The 18,750-nt window shown below is 36.1% G+C and overlaps 2 protein-coding genes across 2 annotated transcripts in view; one reads left to right on the plus strand and one right to left on the minus strand.

Moving 5' to 3' along the window:
- On the plus strand, positions 1 to 6,234 carry RPL31 (ribosomal protein L31). Its single transcript, XM_032226159.1, has 5 exons — positions 1 to 85; positions 1,458 to 1,564; positions 2,819 to 2,944; positions 5,286 to 5,398; positions 6,121 to 6,234. The coding sequence occupies exons 2-5, from the start codon at positions 1,458 to 1,460 to the stop codon at positions 6,150 to 6,152; spliced, it is 378 nt and encodes a 125-aa protein (XP_032082050.1). The 5' UTR covers positions 1 to 85; the 3' UTR covers positions 6,153 to 6,234.
- An 804-nt stretch (positions 6,235 to 7,038) lies between these two features.
- The window catches only part of TBC1D8 (TBC1 domain family member 8), a 42,270-nt gene continuing 30,558 nt past the window's right edge, over positions 7,039 to 18,750 (minus strand). The window contains exons 8-20 of the mRNA XM_032226158.1: positions 18,578 to 18,745; positions 15,967 to 16,117; positions 14,328 to 14,542; positions 13,819 to 13,936; positions 12,555 to 12,840; positions 12,021 to 12,150; positions 11,835 to 11,933; positions 11,469 to 11,537; positions 10,499 to 10,742; positions 9,804 to 9,869; positions 8,949 to 9,038; positions 8,443 to 8,543; positions 7,039 to 7,926 (exon numbers count right to left, since the gene is read on the minus strand). Of these exons, the coding sequence (XP_032082049.1) occupies positions 7,483 to 7,926; positions 8,443 to 8,543; positions 8,949 to 9,038; positions 9,804 to 9,869; positions 10,499 to 10,742; positions 11,469 to 11,537; positions 11,835 to 11,933; positions 12,021 to 12,150; positions 12,555 to 12,840; positions 13,819 to 13,936; positions 14,328 to 14,542; positions 15,967 to 16,117; positions 18,578 to 18,745 (2,181 nt within the window). The 3' untranslated portion in view covers positions 7,039 to 7,482. The remainder of the gene's footprint in view (positions 7,927 to 8,442; positions 8,544 to 8,948; positions 9,039 to 9,803; positions 9,870 to 10,498; positions 10,743 to 11,468; positions 11,538 to 11,834; positions 11,934 to 12,020; positions 12,151 to 12,554; positions 12,841 to 13,818; positions 13,937 to 14,327; positions 14,543 to 15,966; positions 16,118 to 18,577; positions 18,746 to 18,750) is intronic.

Below are 18,750 nucleotides of genomic sequence, written 5' to 3' on the forward strand. Positions count from 1 at the left end.
TTTCGATCTCTATGATACTTCCGGTTTCCTTGATTTCCTCCCATAATTCCTGCGGCTCTTCCTTTCCGAGCTTGTCCTAAGCAGGGTGAGTAGCCGTAATGTGGGTTTTGGTTGTTATCCGACTCCATCCGTAGCGATGGACCTTTTTAGGGCCGGGATTCCGAGCCATCCTGGCTGTTGGAATGATGTCGCTCACGGAGGGCTGCATGTTTTGGCGCTGACGTTAAAAGATTCCCCATAAGTGCCCGAAATGTTTTTCTCTCGCAATGCCGGCCTGCACGCAGGGCCGTTTCGCTTGAATGTGTGAGAATAGAGATAATTGGAAGCAACAGGAATGGCTAATATAAAACAGGCTGGGAGACAGATATTGCTCTATAACATATGTGTATTATTCTAGAGAAGTCCCTAGGAAGATACATAGAAAGTGTCAAAAATCACAGGCTGTAAGCCACATCATCTTTTTACCCATCTAATGCTTTTGACATGAGCAAAAATATGATTCTCCTCTTTAGTACTGATGAATAAAATTGCATTCAAAAAGTTTTAACTCATCGCCCAAATATGGATCGTGGATCAGTGTATTCTTGTCCGTAGACGTAGACTCACTTGTTGCGAATCACTTCCTTGATGGACTGTTTTTCCAGAGCATCAGCCATTTGTGCTCTCCTTTAGCTGCTGTGTAAAAAGCCCAGGATGTGCTTTGTAGCTAAATTCTAAGTTTTAATGCTTCCCCCCTAAATAATACCTCGATATACTGTAGCTGTAGAGAACTGCACCATTGAATGCTAGTCTAGAGTTTTGCTGAGGTAGGATTTCTTACACAGTATTTGGGTCCATAGGATATACCAATTATCAGTTGTATCTTAGTTGCAACAGTCATTGATAGAACAATACTCAGTACCCCAAGATTTGAAGTGACTGAATGCAGTGCTATGACAGAGATTCTGTGATGGATATTGTTAAGCTCTCTAAACTTAGTTTGCCACTATTTTTAGTCCCATATCTGTCTTTCAAATTGTTATTGGATGAGTTCCTGTCAATTTGTCCCAGCTCCTGCCCACCTAGCATTTCGAAATCGTGCGAATGCAAGTAGATAAATAAGTATGGTACCACTTCCTTGGGCATCCCCTGGGCAATGGTGATCTCATCAGCTAATCCTTTTAACCTGGAAGTGCCTTGGCAAAGGTACTTCTGACACGAACGTAGTAGTAGTTAGATATTTCATATTCTAATGAAATAATTGTGTAATTGGTATAAATGAAAGAATATTGGACAAAAAACGAACTTTGCCTTTAAACTTGTTCAAAAGGAATGTTGCCCAAAACTGCTTTTGAGCTGTCCCAAAATTTGGGATCAGATTTTGTAGATGACATACGATTGCATTGTGTGAAACTTGATGTTATGCTATTCTACAAAAGTCTGTACAATATTCTATTTTTGTTGCATGTTATAAACAGATGGCCCCTGCAAAGAAAGGTGGTGAAAAGAAGAAAGGCCGATCAGCCATCAATGAGGTGGTTACTCGAGAATATACTATAAATATTCACAAAAGGATCCATGGCGTGTGAGTGTTTTCTCCTCTGTTTTAATTTTGATCAGACTGTTTTAATTCTCAACATTTTGTTAATTCCCTTTTAAAATAGCTTTAATATTTTAAATTCAGAAATAGATCAGTGATTGCTAAGGTTCATAAGATGTACTTATTGGATTTATTTGAAGAGAAATAAGAATGTAGAATGGCACAGATATTAGATATTAGAAGCACTTAGTCCCAGAGGGCCAGTAAAATTTCTGGGGTATTATGGACTGGCTCAGTAAAAGCCCTGAAAGGTGGTATTTAGTATTGCCATAATCTCTCCAGTTTATAGAAAAGTCTGAAATGAAAATATTGGCCAGCCAGCTGTAATCTTTTTATCAAATGACATCACTGTTGTCAAAGTGCTGCTACTAAGCTTGTAGTTTGAGAGCCCTCTAAAGCTTCCTGAATTTGCCCTTTTTGCCCTGTTTAGGGCAAAATACCTGTTTAGAACACTAAAGTTCCTGTATTTTGTTTCTGTAAATTGTTTCTAAAACATACCAAAAGTATCGTCACCATGCAGGTGACTAGATTCTGCGCACCTGCATTAAAGATTTGCGGAAACCTGATGAACAATCCATTATAACCATTGTATACAATTAATGCACTAAATCTTTTGATATTATGTTGTGTTGTAGTACCTGATAACTATAAGCCTTCACAATATGACTAATATTACATTATAACTTAGTCTGTGCTCTTGTTTACCTGCAACTAATAGATAGGCTGTCAAATTATGATTTCAGCATAGATTTTATTTGTTATTTCTTACTATTATATTCTAGAACTTTTAATTAGATACTCATTTTTAATTTACTGGTCTTTGTAATAAATATTTGAACATACCAAAAGTATGTAATAGTGAATGTAATAGTGTTTTTTTTTTTAAAAAATAGAGGTTTATAGATTTATATCCATTATATTCAGGCTCTGTAAGCATTTTCAAAAACTGACTGGATGTGTTAGAATGAATGAAGCACCCTTTACAGCTTTAAAGCAGCTGTGTCTTAGGATGTATAATTGCTTCAAAGTCTGCTTCTGCTTTGTGTGTGTGAAGGCAGCTGTGTGCATTCACAATGAAAATATTGAATGTAGATTTACACATATAGCTGTGTGAAAAGATATGTATGAAAGGTTCCTTTGCATGTGCATACCTTTTATATTATTTAAAGCTGATGTCTAAATATAAAAGCAGAACCTCTGACTCTATGGCACAGTCTTTATTTATTTTTGTACTCTTAGGGGCTTCAAGAAACGGGCTCCTCGTGCTCTTAAGGAGATTCGAAAATTTGCCATGAAGGAAATGGGTACTCCCGATGTACGCATTGACACCCGTTTGAACAAGGCTGTCTGGACAAAAGGAATAAGGTATCATCAGATTGTTTTCCTTGATCAAGATGCTCTCCTGTTCTTTGATCAGTGCAAAGGAATACTCAGTGTTTGCACAAGTAAGATGGGTATGATGAGAGGCTAATGTAATGTTTTAATAAATTCAACTACTAAACTGGCTGGTGAAATTTTTTTAGAACTGGTAAGGAAGCCATGGCCAACCACTTCTGAAAAAACCTTACAAAGAAAAAGGACTTATCCAGAGAGTCTCTGAATATTGCAAATGATTGAAGGGTAAAAAAGAAAATATACTATGTTATTTGTTGGGTTTTTTTCATCCTTTCACACAAATACAAGGCTCTTCCTTATATAATATTTTTATTTTTCATTTTTTCTCCATAACCCTGTGGAGTAGGGTAGATTGAGAATGACGGATGCTTCTTAATGTACAGCTAGTACTCAAGTTGCAACATTTCATTTAATGACTGTTCAGTTAAAGCGGCACTGAAAAAAGTGACATGACTTTTTTTCACTTGCAACCATTGCAAGCCTCCCCATGGTCACATGATCAAAATTCAGATGCTTGGCAACTGACTCACGTTTATGACAGTTGCAATGTCCTGGAATCATGTGGTCTGCTTTTGTGACTTTTTGGCAAGCAAAGTCAATGGGGAATCCAGATTCACTTAACAACCATGTTAGTAACTTAACAAATGCAATGATTCACTTAACTGTGGCAAGAAAAGTTGTAAAATTGGGCAGTCACTTAAATGGTTCACTTAGCAACACAAATTTTGGGCTCAATTATGGGTCATAACTCGAGGACTACCTGCTCTAATAATCAGATGCAGTTATAAATCCAAGTGATTGAGGTCATTCTCTTGAAGAATATAGGTCACAGGTAGTCCTTGCATTCTGTCTTTTTTAATGACTACTGGAAATTACAATAATCTGAAAAACAAACTCCAGCTTTGTGATCAATCCTTGTGTTTACTTGCATCACAAAATTACCACCAGATGGATTTGTAACTGGCTGACAAACTCTACTCAATGAATAGTCCTACATCTATATGGAGGGAAGGAACCAGTGGGGTACCACAAGGTTCCATTTTAGGCCCAGTACTCTTCATCTTCATAAATGACTTAGATGACAAAGGGGAACTTACCAAATTTGCAGATAACACTAAGCTTGGAGGAATAGCCAACACCCCAGAAGACAAGCTCAGGATCTAAAAAAACTTATCCAACAACATGAAATTTAATGTGGAGAAAAGTAAGATTTTACACTTAGCCAGGAAAGACCAAAGGTGTAAGGACAGGTTAGGTGAAATCTGACTCAAAAACTTAACTCTGAGAGGGACCTTGGAGTCCTAGTGGATGATTACTTAAACATGATCCAGTAGTGTGCTGCGGCAACCAAAAACACTAATACAATCCTTGGTTGTATAAATAGGCATAAAATCAAAACCCTGTGAAGTATTAATACTGCTTTATAAAGCCTTATAAATAGTAAGATCACATTTGGAATACTGCATCCCATTTTGCTCACCTTACAGAAAAGATGTGATTTTGGAAACAGTGCAAAGTGGATTAAAGGCCAAGAGTAGGGTATGGCCAGTCTAGAGAAAGAAGGACTAGGGGTGACACAATAGCAGTGTTTCAGTATTTGACGGGTTGCCACAAAAAAGAGGAGTCAATTTATTTTCCAAAGCAGCAGAAGGCAAGACAAGAAACAATGGATGGAAACTAGTCAAGGAGAGAAGCGACCTGGAATTAAGGAGAAACTTCCTAATAGAATAATTAATCAGTGGAACAGTTTGCCTTCATAAGTTGTAGGTGCTTCATCACTGGAGGTTTCTAAGAAGAGACTGGATAGCCACTTGTTGTCTTATTTGAGCAGGGAGTTGGACTAGAAGACCTCCAAAGTCTCTTCCAGCTCTTTTCTGATTGATTGATCAGTCTTTGGTCATGTGAGTGCCGTTTGTATGCTTCACATCAGGCTTTCTACTAACAGTTATGCGGAAATTACAATTACAGTTCATAATATGTTTATTGTAAGAATTGCAATCATGTGATGTCTTGCATAATGACCAAACAAGAATTGGTGTAACCTACCATTACTAGCTGATTTTCTGCTTAGCAACAATGCTTAGTGGAGTTGCCAGTCTAAATTGTAATTAAGCGAGGACTGCTTTAACATTACTTTAAATAAACAAGCAGCCTTTTTTTAGAAATAAAGCTAAACTTTTACATTGGAGTTTTTTAGGTAAAAGTAAAAAAAATACTGCTATTATACATAACTTGCCTACCTTTTAGAGAGCAAAGTACTAGCATAAAAGAAAAAAAAAACATGCTTCTAAACGTTGCAAATATTTTACAGGAATGTTCCTTATCGTATCCGAGTACGCTTATCCCGAAAGCGCAATGAAGATGAAGATTCACCCAATAAATTGTATACACTGGTTACTTATGTGCCAGTCACCACCTTCAAAGGTAAATTGTATTCTATATTAAAAAACATCTATATTTCTTTAAATGTGATTGTACCAGTGTTTAGAAGTAATTGCATCATTTTCAAGAAAAACAAGTTACATATATAATTGCATATGTCACCGTTTTCCCGAAAATAAGACCTCCCCCGATAATAAGCCCAATTGGAGTTTTGAACGCATGCGCTACAATAAGCCCTCTCCTGAAAATAAGCCGTCCCTGAGAATAGTGCAACACAGCGGCAGCCATGAAGTGACAATGTTCACTGTAAAACCATTAAAACCTCCCCAAAAATAAGGCCAAGTGTTTATTTTGGAGGGGGGTTCAAAAGAAAATAAGACCCTGACTTATTTGCAGGGAAACACAGTATATTCTATTAGTACAGATAGCCTTCAATTTATAACAATTGAGCCCAACTAAGGGAGCTTTGCCCCATTTTACGACATTTCTTGCCACTCTTGTTAAATTCAATACCATAGTTGTTAAATGAATTAAATGATTTTGCTTATCAAAAGGTTGCAAAAGGTGATCATGTGACACCACAGCGGTCATAAATATGAATTAGTGGGACTGCTACAAAGGTCATAAGTGTGAAAAATGGACATAAGTCACTTTTTCAGTGTCGTCGTAACTTTGTATGATCACTAAATGAACTGTTGTAAATTGAGGACTACTTGTATATTCAGCTCTCTCTATAACATGGTTTGTCTTTTTTTCCTTTGCAGGTCTACAGACTGTTAATGTAGATGAAAACTAAGCTTTTATTACAATAAAAATGCTAAATTGGTATTAAATATGTAGATTGATATTAAATTGGTATTAAACATTTTGCAATCAGATTACTCTGGGTTACCGATCAGCAATTGAATTCCACATTTGCTCAAAAGTGAAACAAGACTTCCAATTGCCTGGTAGGTCACAGTTTTTCTTAATAATTCTAATGATATGAAGAAAAATAAGGGCAACCTTGTCTTCTTGGAATGTCTGATATATGAGAAGTCAAATTTTATAATGACCTCTTGTCAGATAGTGAAAGAAAGAGATCTTTTTCACACTTCCCGTTTTTCTTGCAAAACAACTTCCCTTGCAAGTTCTGGAATGAAATAAATGTATTGGACAATAGAACATGTCAAGATTGGAGGAAAATAAATATAATGTTCCCCTTCAGATCAACAATTAACACTGCAAGAATTTCACAATGAAGATGCTGTTGGGTAGAGAAAAAAAGAGTTTGTATGTAAGTTTCTATACAAGTTCCAATGAGGATTTATTGCTTCCTTTTGTTTATACAAATATTTACCTGATCAGGTAGTGCATCAGATTTGCAGCCCATAGAGTGGTAGTACCAAGCAAGCATTTTAGTTTTAGTTTTTTTCTAAAAGGGTTCTAAAAGTAAACTGAATTCCTTAAGTCATATTTTACCCCCTTGAAAATGACTGACTTTTGACCAAAACAGGCTTTTTTCCAGTTTTCCTTTGGAGTACACCTAGCATTCCTGTGCTAGACAGGTATCTAAAGGCCTTTTTGGAAGAAAAAAAAATGAGTACGGTAACCACCATACATCATAATTTGAAACTTTTCCAATCATACTCTCTTCTAAATTGCCTAATGCATTTACATGACATACTTGAAATGGAGTAATCTGAAAAGCAACAGATACAAAAATCTTTTATTGAAAAGTGCACACACAGAAAAAAGAAAGTCATAGTTCATGTACATAGAACATTGAAAGCAAGACATACAAACTTTGATTCAAATATATTAATAGTTTCAATTACCAGCATTGAAACAAGCATTAGTGCAAAAAAGGCAACAATTCATAAAACCTGTAGTTGGCCAAAGTTGCCAACTGGGAGTTGTTTTATTTTTACTTTTTGGTAGAATTGCTTAAATAGCTCGGCATCTTTTCAAAGTGAAGATGGGAGTTTTAAATTACATTCAGAAATAAAACAGATGGTCTCCTTACACGAAGCCACATTTTGAGTTGTGTTTTGGCTTTAAAGCTCCCCAAGAGTATTAAATATTTGTGTTGGTCCAAAAGCCCTAAAATTACATTATGTATTTTGATAGTACATAACCGTTGCTTGCTACTGTACATTTGGCTGCTCAGTTTCACTTCGTGACGGCTGGCTTGCGCCACTTGATTTGGAGTTACACTGGGTCAGCTTTGCAGTCTCTAGTTTTGGTTTCAATTCTAAGGATTTCTCAAAGAAATTGACCAGGGATTGTTCAGTTAATAGGGAAGCCAAGATTTGTTCAAAAGAAACAATCCAGTCTCCTGCTGCAGGTGAGGGCACGTTCTTTGAGATCTTCACAGTGTCTGTAAAAACTTGATCCTGCTCTGAAGTAGATGCCTCTGTCTGGAAATCTTCACTGAAATCATCGGAGCCTGAGCTGCTGCTTCTTTGGCCAACTTCTCCAATCTGAAGTAACAATGTAGTCACCGTAGCAATAGCTTGATACAGCTCATTTTCTTCAGGATCTTCATGGAACATGCTGTACAAGGTCTTACAAAACTGGATAAATTCACGCTACAAAGGGAGATGACATCAACATAATACAATTTTAGTGGCTTATTTTCTAAAATATGTAACATATTAAAGCTTCTTTAATTTAATGGAAGTTCAATCTTCCATTGTTTTCCCATCTGCCTAAGAAAAGACTTCAACTTGACTACTTTAGTGTTCATCATTCGTCGGGACTATGGAGATAGCATTAAAGCAATATCTTAATATTTTCCTTGGGGTCATAAGAGAGAATTTTAGCTAAGTTGTTATCTCAAGTGTATGAATGTTGAAGATAAGTGTTGAAAGAAAAATCACCCAGATTGGCGCAAATGGATTGTAGCAAAGGGGAAATACTGCAACATTCTTGGAGAGTAAAGTTGGGAATTATAGCAGTGCAGCTCTTCACCTCTTAGCATGGATTAATACTACTGTCTGGCATTTTCTGTTTCACATTACTAGTAGAAATATAGGCTGAGTTAACTGAATCTTCGTTTGGCTCCTCAGAATCAAAAGTAATGCATATTACAATTCATCTTGTACCTGGCTCATTTTAGGTAGTTCTTTTTCACCCTTGGTATCTTTTTCTTTGGCTAAATCCTTCAGCATCTGTTTCAACTGCTTCTGATAATCTATGCCATCACCTAGGTAATAGATATATATGATGAAGTGAACATAAAAAAGTAACATTGAATGACACTGGACAAATGATTTTTTGCTTTCCTTATTCAGAAATGTCAAGTATATTGTCTTTGAAATGAGTCAGTGAAATTGCTTTTGGAATCTAAATTCATTACAGCCATTGCTGCAATAACTCCATATCTTATGGCAGAAAACGTTATTAATTTGTTAAAATTTAGATCCTACCTTAAGTTCATGAGCTTAAGTATGCAATAGTCCCATCTTCCCCCATAACAAGAAGTTTTGGCTACAGGTTAGTTCCTGAACATGGGTCTCCCCATTCCTATCCCCAGCTTAACCAACACATTTTACTATTCATTTTATTATAATTACAGAAAAAAATTAGTATTTGAAATTAGATTACTTACTGTTTGATTTTCCAATTACTAGTGGCCTTGAAGTTGATAACACAGAATTCTTTAGTGGTGACTGACTGTCCCTTTCATTTTCTGTGAGGGCTATAATGGCAAAGTTATGCTATTGTTACATTTAACAGAATATATTGAATTCAGATAGATCATAGAACCATCCCTGTAATTTTTAATGGGCCTATTTTTTAAGTATAAGAAATCTAATTCAATTCCCCCTCAACTGTCCAGGTGACATTCAGATACACAGCTCTCTTAGGGAAAGTTGCGTCAAATGTCCCTATTAATCAGACAAGTGAGTTTGAGGGGTTCTTTCCTTTAAAACGCATATACATTAAATGCTGCCCTTGGAGTCTAGTGTGGCTCTTAATGCTCTTAAGCATTAAGATCTTAGGACCTGATTAAAAGATTTAATGCTCATGAGACTTGAAAGGACTGCAAATCCATTGCTAAAAAGCCTGCCTTTCATCACTTTATGATCAGGAAGATGTTTTATAGGAGAGAGCACAATGGGAATGCCAAGATTGATCATTTAGCAAAATCACTCTCGAGAGCTAAGTGTACAAAAATTCTGAAGGTCAGGCTAAGAGCAAGAATGTGAATTTTGAATCCAGGTGTTCAAGAAAGATTTGATAACAATAGATTAGTACTGTTGTTTGTTAAACCAGAATCAATTTAGCTAATTAATAGGTATTAGAGGAATTTCTGATAACACTATAAGGTACAGAACTGGAAGTTAACAGATTAAAGAGTTCACAATTTTCTTTTTCCAATCTGCTCCAATGACAGTTACATACAGATGAAGTAAGCTAAAGCAAAAGGAAAGGAAATTAAATGTAACTTAAAAATTCTTACCGGGAGGAATATGTAATCTGTACAAGAGTTTAATTTTTTCATTCATTTCTCCATTGTACATAATATCTGTAGGAGGAAGAAAGTATACCAGAGACTTGACTTCCTTTCTCTTTAAGCATAGCAAACTTGTAATTTATGTGAAAAATTATAATATGGAAAAGGTCTGTATTTTAAACTTCAATTAAAAATCCAATCATTTACAATTCTGTGCTCATAGTATTTGAAAACATCTAAGTTTATTATAGAATCGTGATGGTGAACCTATGGCACGTGTGCCACAGGTGGCGCACGGAGCCATTTGTTAGGGCACATGAGGCGTCCTGTCAGCTCCAGTGCACACGTGCACACTGGCCAGCTAATTTCGGCCTTCTTTTGAGGCCATTTTTCGCCCTCTGTAGGCTTCCTTGAAGCCTCTGGAGTGCGAAAAACCAGCCCAAGGAGAAACCTGAAGTTCTTTCCTGAACTTCCGGTTTGCCCATAGGGCCGTTTTTCGCCCTCCGGAGCCTTCAAGAGGCTTCCCTGAAGGCTCTTGAGGGCGAAAAACAGCTTTACGGCCAAACCAGAAGTCACTTTTTTATCTACGGCATATGCATCTTTTGTGCAACAACCCAGTGGCATTTGCACTGTTTAGATACAGTACATAACTTTCCTGAAATCTTGCTGCAGTAGAAAATCAGTATAAATTGAATACCCACCTAAGCAGCTAACAAATGCTTTGAATTCAATCAAATGGTCCATGTTTTCATCCAAAAGGCGGAATGTTCTTTCTGCTAGAACCTGAGTATGTTCACCACATATCCAAGGTGAAACAAGTTTTAAGATGTTAGTAAATTGCTGAGAATCAATTCTATATTGCTCAGCATAGGGTCTACTTGGATCATGACGCTGAATTACAACAGCACTATTCCATTCCCAGTAACAGCTTATTAAATGCTCTTTCTGGAAAAAAAAAAAAGAACAAATATTAGAATGAAAATTTTATCCAGGAAGATTTTAGTAGTAGGCAACTGCATATTCATTTGCATAATGTCAACATTACATATTGCTCTTAAGTTTAGTGCATACAAACTTAACTGCTCAAGATATCTGGTAGATAGGAAGAAAAATACATGTCTTTATTTTAATTTCAATATTTTTTTATAATATTAAATGTCCTGGAACTCAAGTATTTTTAGTTCTTATCATTGGCAGGTGAACATAATAACAACAAGAACACTTATACTGTTAGAGCTTGGAAAAGCATGGTATCTTTGCAATGTGTGTTACAGAAGAATGAAATAAAAGTGTAACTAGTTTAGTATTATTTGGTGGTGGCACTACTCTTTTGCTATTCTATGCTCTTCTTAGCTATTTACTTATTTCAGAAATAGATTCCTTTTCTGTGTCATAATTTGCCAAAAAGAAACATAATTTATTTGTATTGTAACAACATCTGGAAGACACATTTATTCCATTAACTCTAACCACTTGAAAAGATATGATCAAAATCTAATTCAAGAATTCTTAGATTTTTGGAAAAACTAAAATCTAAAGTACCTAGATGCCATTAAAATATTGCAAAACATTACACCTTTATTGATTTTTGAATATAAACTATACACAATATATATCTGACTATTCATCTAATCTAGTCTAATGCAAAATGTTTCTGAAAAAGGTGTATACCTTAAATAAATCATATAGTTCCTCCAAATCTTCTGGAACAATAGAAACATCTGGAATAACCACTCTGAGCTAAAGAGAAAACAGGAGTATTTTTATCAGAAGTATTAAGTCATACAAAAAAACCTGTTGAGCTAAATGCTCCCAAATCTGCCTAATCTGAAGTATTTTTGCCTACTTTTCATCGTTTGAGCATAAAGACAAAAGAACACATTTGTATCCCATTCAGTAACATCCAAAGAGCCATAAGTTGCACACCTGTGCTTCAGTTGCTTTGTATTTCAAGATGCATTTTTTTGTTTCTTTAGAAATCATTTTTAAATGTCTTGTACTTCTTTTAAAGTTTAAAACAAGATTTTAAAAATTTACCACATTCTGTTTAGTGGTTTCTTCATGACTCTGGAGTACACGGATCCTGTGTTTGTACCGCATATGCTCAATCTGTTCTACAGAATGGTCTCCAAATTTCTAGAACAAGAAAAGATGTTCTTCATTTGAAATGTTGAATACTTCAAAATTCCAATTAAAATCACTACCTAGTACATTGGACACTACCTCATATGAATCTCGTATTAGATCTGCTATTTCTGTTATAGGACAAGGTTCCATATCATCGCTGAAAAAGGCATGTTGGTTCCCAATTGGTGGCAAAGGGCTTTCCTCATTTTTAACATGATCTAGAAATCTACAATAGAGACATATTTAAATTACTGTCAAATATGCAATGTGATGCATACCTTTATTCCTCCCTGCATACTCTGACATGCTCATTTTTCTGTCAAAAAAATCATACTGAGCTTAATGCATCTCTTTATACAATAGGACTTAGATTTCCTTAGATTTCCTTAACAATGAAGAAGGCTTATTTTCAAGCTGTGCCAAGAGGGTTTCTAGAAGGAACAGTGTTTGGAGCTGAAAACAGTTCAGCCCAGCAGTGAGTTATTACACATCCTATTAAACATTCATGTCTGTTGCTCTGTCTTGCTGAAGAAATCTATTAATGTCAATAAAGCAACAGATGAATTAAACTGGCAGTTTAAACTATTAGGATATCAACCTTAGATAAAACAGTCAGAACATGAAGAGTACCTGCTAAGAATCATCAAAGCATGGCCGTCATCTTTGCTGCTGCACAGTTCCACAGCATTGGCTTCGAGAACAGCTAAGCCCAATTGGAAAATGGCCTTTATCCCATCATAGAAGAAACAGTCTACAACGTTAACAGCACTTTCAAGGGGCATGATACTAAGGAAAAGTGTTAAGAACCACGACAAAGAAACAGAAGCTAGTGTGGAGAGGTCTTTAAAATGTTCAGCTAATTCAGGAAGTCTCTCTCTGATTAACTCTTCAAATACTGACTGGTCCACTTGAGCACCTGTAAAAATCACAGCAAGCCAGGTTACTCGAGGTGAAAGGAATCTGCTACTTTAACTTTATTTAAAATACAATTCACAATGTAAGACAATTAAAAATAAATCTAGTTTACCACTACCTATACAAAAATGCTGCTTCTATGAATTTAAGGTTGGAACATCATTTGAGTTCTCAAGCATTTTAGCCTATTACAGCCTTGGGGGGGGGGGGGGGATCTAGGATGCCAAATACTGGAAGAGAAGATATTCGGTAGAATTACTTTCACTTCAAACATCACAATATAATTAAATATAATACTTTTTTAAATATGCTCCAAAGACCCCAGAGTTCATTTCACCCCTACTCTGATTATTTTTCAGAAAGCCTTAAAAACTTGGCTATTGTCTCAGGACTTGGAGTGTGGTGTTTGTAGATACTATGTTTCCTTAAAAATAAGACCAGGTCTTATATTTTTGGGGGCTCCAAAATAAGCATTAGGACTTATTTTGGGGGGAACACGATATCAGGGTGATCAGCCCGGCTGGGTGCCCTGCCCCCAGCGCGCACACAAGAGGCAACAAACATGCGTGGACCGATGGTATCCAGCAGCAGCTGCAGGCAACTTGGTCAGCACGCTCTGGGGCTCTGCAGCTTATTTTTGGGGTAGGGCTTATAATTAGGAATACTAACAAGCTAGGCTTATTTTTGGGGTAGGTCTTATTTTTAGGGAACCAGTATGTTTTCTTAGAGGGAATGGATTTGTCCAAAGCCACAGTTTTCTGGCTCTTTTTCTTGTTTTAACTTGTTATAAACCACACAGTAGTTTTGGAATTGTGGGGCCTCTAAATCTCAGAAATAAATAAATCTCCAAAACAATAATAAATAAATAAATAAATAAATAAATAAATAAATAAATAAATAAATAAATAAATAAATAAATAAAAAAGATCACTGATGACAAACAGCAATAACAAAGAGAAAGAAAGAGAAAGCAACTCACCAATTACCCGGTGATTAAAATAATCTGGGAGCATCCTTTCACAAACTGATACAAGGAGCCAAAAAGCTTCCTCTTCTTTAGCATATAGCAGTAAAACTGAGGTCAATATATTCATGGACTATTAGGAAGCAAGGGGAAGGGAAATATAAGTGACTTTGATATTACACATCCTCATTACTATATCATTATGTATTGATTATTAACTATCCTGTATATATCGGTGTTTAGATCAAAGATACTGGTTTCCATAGAAAAAACTTAAATGTGACTAGGGTAAAACTGAAGTTTGGTTGTGTTTGTGGCATGCTGGCAAAACCGTGTTCTAACAGCAAAAAAACCTATATGAAGCAGAGTTAAGATTAGGATAGGTAAACTAGCCCACTTTATTGTATTAAAAAGTATTACTAGGTCTTAACTGAACAAGGAAGAGGGATAATAGAGGTCAACAGACCTACAATTCTCAAGCAAAGAAAAGTCATTTAAAAGTTAATGTCATAAGAAATCTTTACCTGGCAATACCCAATTTTGGGGTTTCTGTGTGCATAAGCTGTTAAGACCCTTCTCAATGCAGCTATGCCTGTTTCACTTTGGAAGGCTGGATGTTCAGGTAGGGAACGATGCAAGTCACGCTCTATTTCCTCTGTCGCTATGCAATACATACCCATGGACATTTCCACTAAATCTTCATAGTAACCAGGATGTGAATACAGATCAGACATAGCATCTGACCCAGGAATAAATGAAAAATGGATGCTTTAGCAATACAAACTCAGTTAGATAAATGTTTATTTGTTCACAAATATGAGGTGATTTCTCTTGTTAACACCTATAAAAACTAAGTTTAACTGTAGCCCACATGCAACATACTGCGGGGTGATAAATAAATCACCCTTAATCAGTATATTGGAAAAATCCTAATTTAAATATTCAAATCTCACAACCTATAAATCAATTATTTGGGCCAAGTATAATATCTCTGCAGTTTCTAGTGTATAATGTAATATTTTGGTATTCAATCTTTAAACCAGTGTTAAACCATATAAATTGTACTGTTATAGCAAATATAGAAGTAAACATATTTATTATATTGCATAAAAGAAATACCTGACATTTAAATGTTTACATACTGCTAAGTCAACTAAAAATGTAGCATTTGCTTATGCTGAAATATAATCTCTTTGTACATTAGATCAGGGATGCCTGTGGATCCGGTCCGCGGGGTGCTTAAATCTGGCCCACAGGACTGGCCTGGAAATATCAAAGGACTGCCCTGTGATGCCTCTGCCATCCAAAACAGGCCCCGGGGGGGGGGGCAGGTGCAGTTAATGTGTTGTGTGGGGTGTCATTGGGCATCTACGCAGTCTGTTTTTGGCTGGCAGAGTGCTGCAGGAGGCCGTGGAGGCCAAAAACGGGCCTCGCGGGGACTTCAGGGGGTCTTCGCACAACTCATTTTTGGCTGGCAGAGTGCTGCAGGAGGATTTGATTGGCCTGGATTACAATTATGTGGTGTTACGTAAGTCCCTAATCTGGATAGAAAACAAGCAACATCCTATGTTAATACTACAATTTAATGCCAGATTTTATATACTACAGGTCCATTTAATCTATAATCAACAATCTATAATTGACAGCCATTTCTATTTATCCTTGTGCAAATTTACCTCTGCTATTAGATCTTGCATTATCATGTTATTTATGATACTGTATTTTTATTATTAGTTGAATAATAAAAATACAATAATATAAATAGCTTTTGTGCCTGGAAAAACAATTTACTATTAAACAATAGGGTATAAATTTAGAAACAAAAAGTTTAGTGGAGTATGAAGAATAAGTAATAAATGTAGTAATATCTGATAGAAGAGATAGGAAAATGTTTATAATAAAGAAAGAAAGAAGAGAAGGTGATCTCGAGCCTATGTCAAACACCCATCATGACCACGCCCATACATGGCCAAGGTCAAACAAACCCTGATGTGGCCCTCAATGAAATCAAGTTTGACACCCCTGCATTAGATGGTCAATTCCTTCTTCTTTTTGATCCTATTCTTCTAACCAGCACAAAAAAATAGATATAACCTTGTGCTTTCCTTTCTTATATGATGAAATGACATACTTGGGGGAATAGTGAAATTACTGAATTCTCACCTGAGAAAATGAGCCAGAGTTTGCCTCGTAATGATTCTGGGATTCCCATAGCAACCAGTTTCCTAATTTTCTCTGTTCGAAACATACAAACAGTTCGGCCATACTCAGCAAAATGATCATCCCACAGACTTTCTTTTACTTGCTCTCTAGACTAAAAGCAAAGCATATACATTTATATATTGTTGGGAAATAACTTCTCATTCTAAAAAGCAGATTTAATACAGAAGAAAGTATGAAAAAAAGGAAATGGATTAAATCCTCTAATTTGATCAATATATAAGATTATAATGGAATGATATGTAAAATCTGGCTGTCATTTAGAAAGACTGAAAGAAATTCCCTATCATTTTACATGAAACACAGCTGGCAAAAATCAATGAAACTATTGATTCCATTTGATTCCATTTCATTTTTTTCAATACGAGCTTGACTGGAGGAAAACCAATTTTTACAAAGCTAATACATGCAATAAAATATTGCTGTAATTCAAAGAAAATTACAATAATTAAAATTATAAAAAAATTGAATCAACTGGCTAATAACTGTAAATGATTATCAATTACTCTCTTATTTCTAATCTCTAATTTCAATTAATGGATCCATTATATGAATTTGCTAAACTTTTTGAAAATTCTGGGTTCTAAAGATGAGAGAATGATAAACCACAGTGTAGTTTATAATTAATGATAAACTTAACAATTGAGTAAATACTATATGGGTATTTATTCATATGTATATACCGGTATGTGTGTTATGTGTATAATTGAAAGGCACAACGAGTAAACCATGCCTCTGTTCATGACTTTCATTGACTACAAAAAGACATTTGATTTCGCGTTTCTACTAAACACTACCAAGCTTTTGACACTACTTACATAAACTTACTTCAATCAATATAGGAAAAAGCAATAGTGACAATTTGCCTTAATGAGTTTAAAGTGGAAATCAACGCAGAATAAAGTGTATGACAAAGCGATACAATATCACCTATCCTTTTCTCCTTGAAGCCTTGAAGAAGTATTTTGCAAAGTAGACTGGGCAAAAGATAAAACAAAAATCAATGGCATCTATTTAAATCATTTCAGATTTGCAGATTATGTTGTTCTCTTCTCACAAAACCCAGAAGAGCTACTAAGAGTTACAAAGACACATACAAGAGCAGCACAAAACAGAGGAACCATTTGGCTTAAAAATAAACATGAAACAGCCAGGTAATGTTTAATAAATTCATCAAAGAAAGAAAAAAATTGCATCCGGAGAAGAACTAGATGTAGGAAACCACTACATATACCTTGGCTAACATATCTCAATAGAAGATGATACAATAAAGGAAATTAAACGGCATGTTAAATGTGACTGGCAGGCATTTGGCAAGCTAAGCTTAATTTTCAAGAACAACCACCCCTACGTCAGAAAAGAAAAGTTTGCAATCATTGTGTGCTACTTGCTCTAACATATGCCAGTGAAACATGGACACTAACTTCACAATCGATACAAAAGCTACAAGTGGCGCAAAGAGCCATGAAAATATACATGCTTGGCATTACAAGACAAGACAGAAAGACCTGCACACACCACCCCATTTCCATGCAGATAAAGTTTCCAGAGTCTGTCAGGGTGACAAGTGTTTAAGTGAATTGCTTTCAACTGCCCTAGGGTCTCTCTCAAACACTTGATGTGTTTGAGATTGCAAACTTTGCAATCTGATGGAGATTGCAAACTTTGAATGGAAATGGGGCGCTTGAAAATGGAGCTTCTGTTCAGCAATGGCCTTGAGGAAAGGCCTTTCCTGGCAAAAACAGAGCTCCAGAGCGACGTGCGCTTCCTCCAAGGGCTCCGTTCTCGGCCGCAGAGGCTTTTTGAAAATATGGCAAAAGGCTTTGAAAGTAGAGGGAAAGCTTCAATGTTTCAGGCCTTCCCTCCATTTGAAAGCCTTTTGCTGCAGTTCTCATCCAGGCCTCCATTTGCAGAGAACAAAGGCCTAAAGTACCGTGAGATCATGCAAATCAATAGCTGGAGTCTTGCACTACTAATCTAGTGTGATCTTGTGGTACTTTAGGCCTCCATTCTCTGTGTACACACCAAAGGTGAAGAAAGTGAAGGGTTAGGGTGAGGGTTAGGGTAAAACTCTCTAAATCTTCGCAAAGTGATTATCCACAGGCCTAGTCCCCATGGAGATCTGGTGAGGGGGCAGGGGGGAATAGGCAGGGCGAATGTTGCAGAGCCTCTGCAAGTCATTCATAAGAGCGAACAACTGCCATGGTGCTGCAACATTCGTAGTTTTGGGATTTGTTTCTAAACACTAGGGGGCGCTTATCACAAAATTTTGAACATTTGCTAAGCAAACGCTCCTAATCCGTGAATTACCTGTACAACTCATATATTTACTCCAATTTGCAGATGCAGGAGTATGACTGATAGAGGAAAAGGAAACAAATAGGAAAACCCTTTAATTCTTTTTTTTAGGGGGGGGTAAAAGAATTTTATCATACCAAAAACTATTCAATGTAATAGAATCATGTTTAAAATATATTAGTAAATATGATAACAAGCAGTAGCTATTACTGATAAATATTTTCCAAAGATAGCTTCCAAAAATCTTCCAACATACCATTCTGAACTCAAGGCCATCCATTCCAGAAGGGTGAAATGCTGAACTCAGAGCTTCTGTATTCGGTAGGTGTCTTCTGTTTTTGTCATTTTCACACTTATCATCACTCTGAGAAGCTGTTCCAAATGCCTCCAATTCATAGTCAGCATGTATTACATGAGAGTTGTGCTGCG

Source organism: Thamnophis elegans, chromosome 11 (genome assembly GCF_009769535.1).
Source record: "Thamnophis elegans isolate rThaEle1 chromosome 11, rThaEle1.pri, whole genome shotgun sequence".
NCBI classification, from domain to species: domain Eukaryota; kingdom Metazoa; phylum Chordata; class Lepidosauria; order Squamata; family Colubridae; genus Thamnophis; species Thamnophis elegans.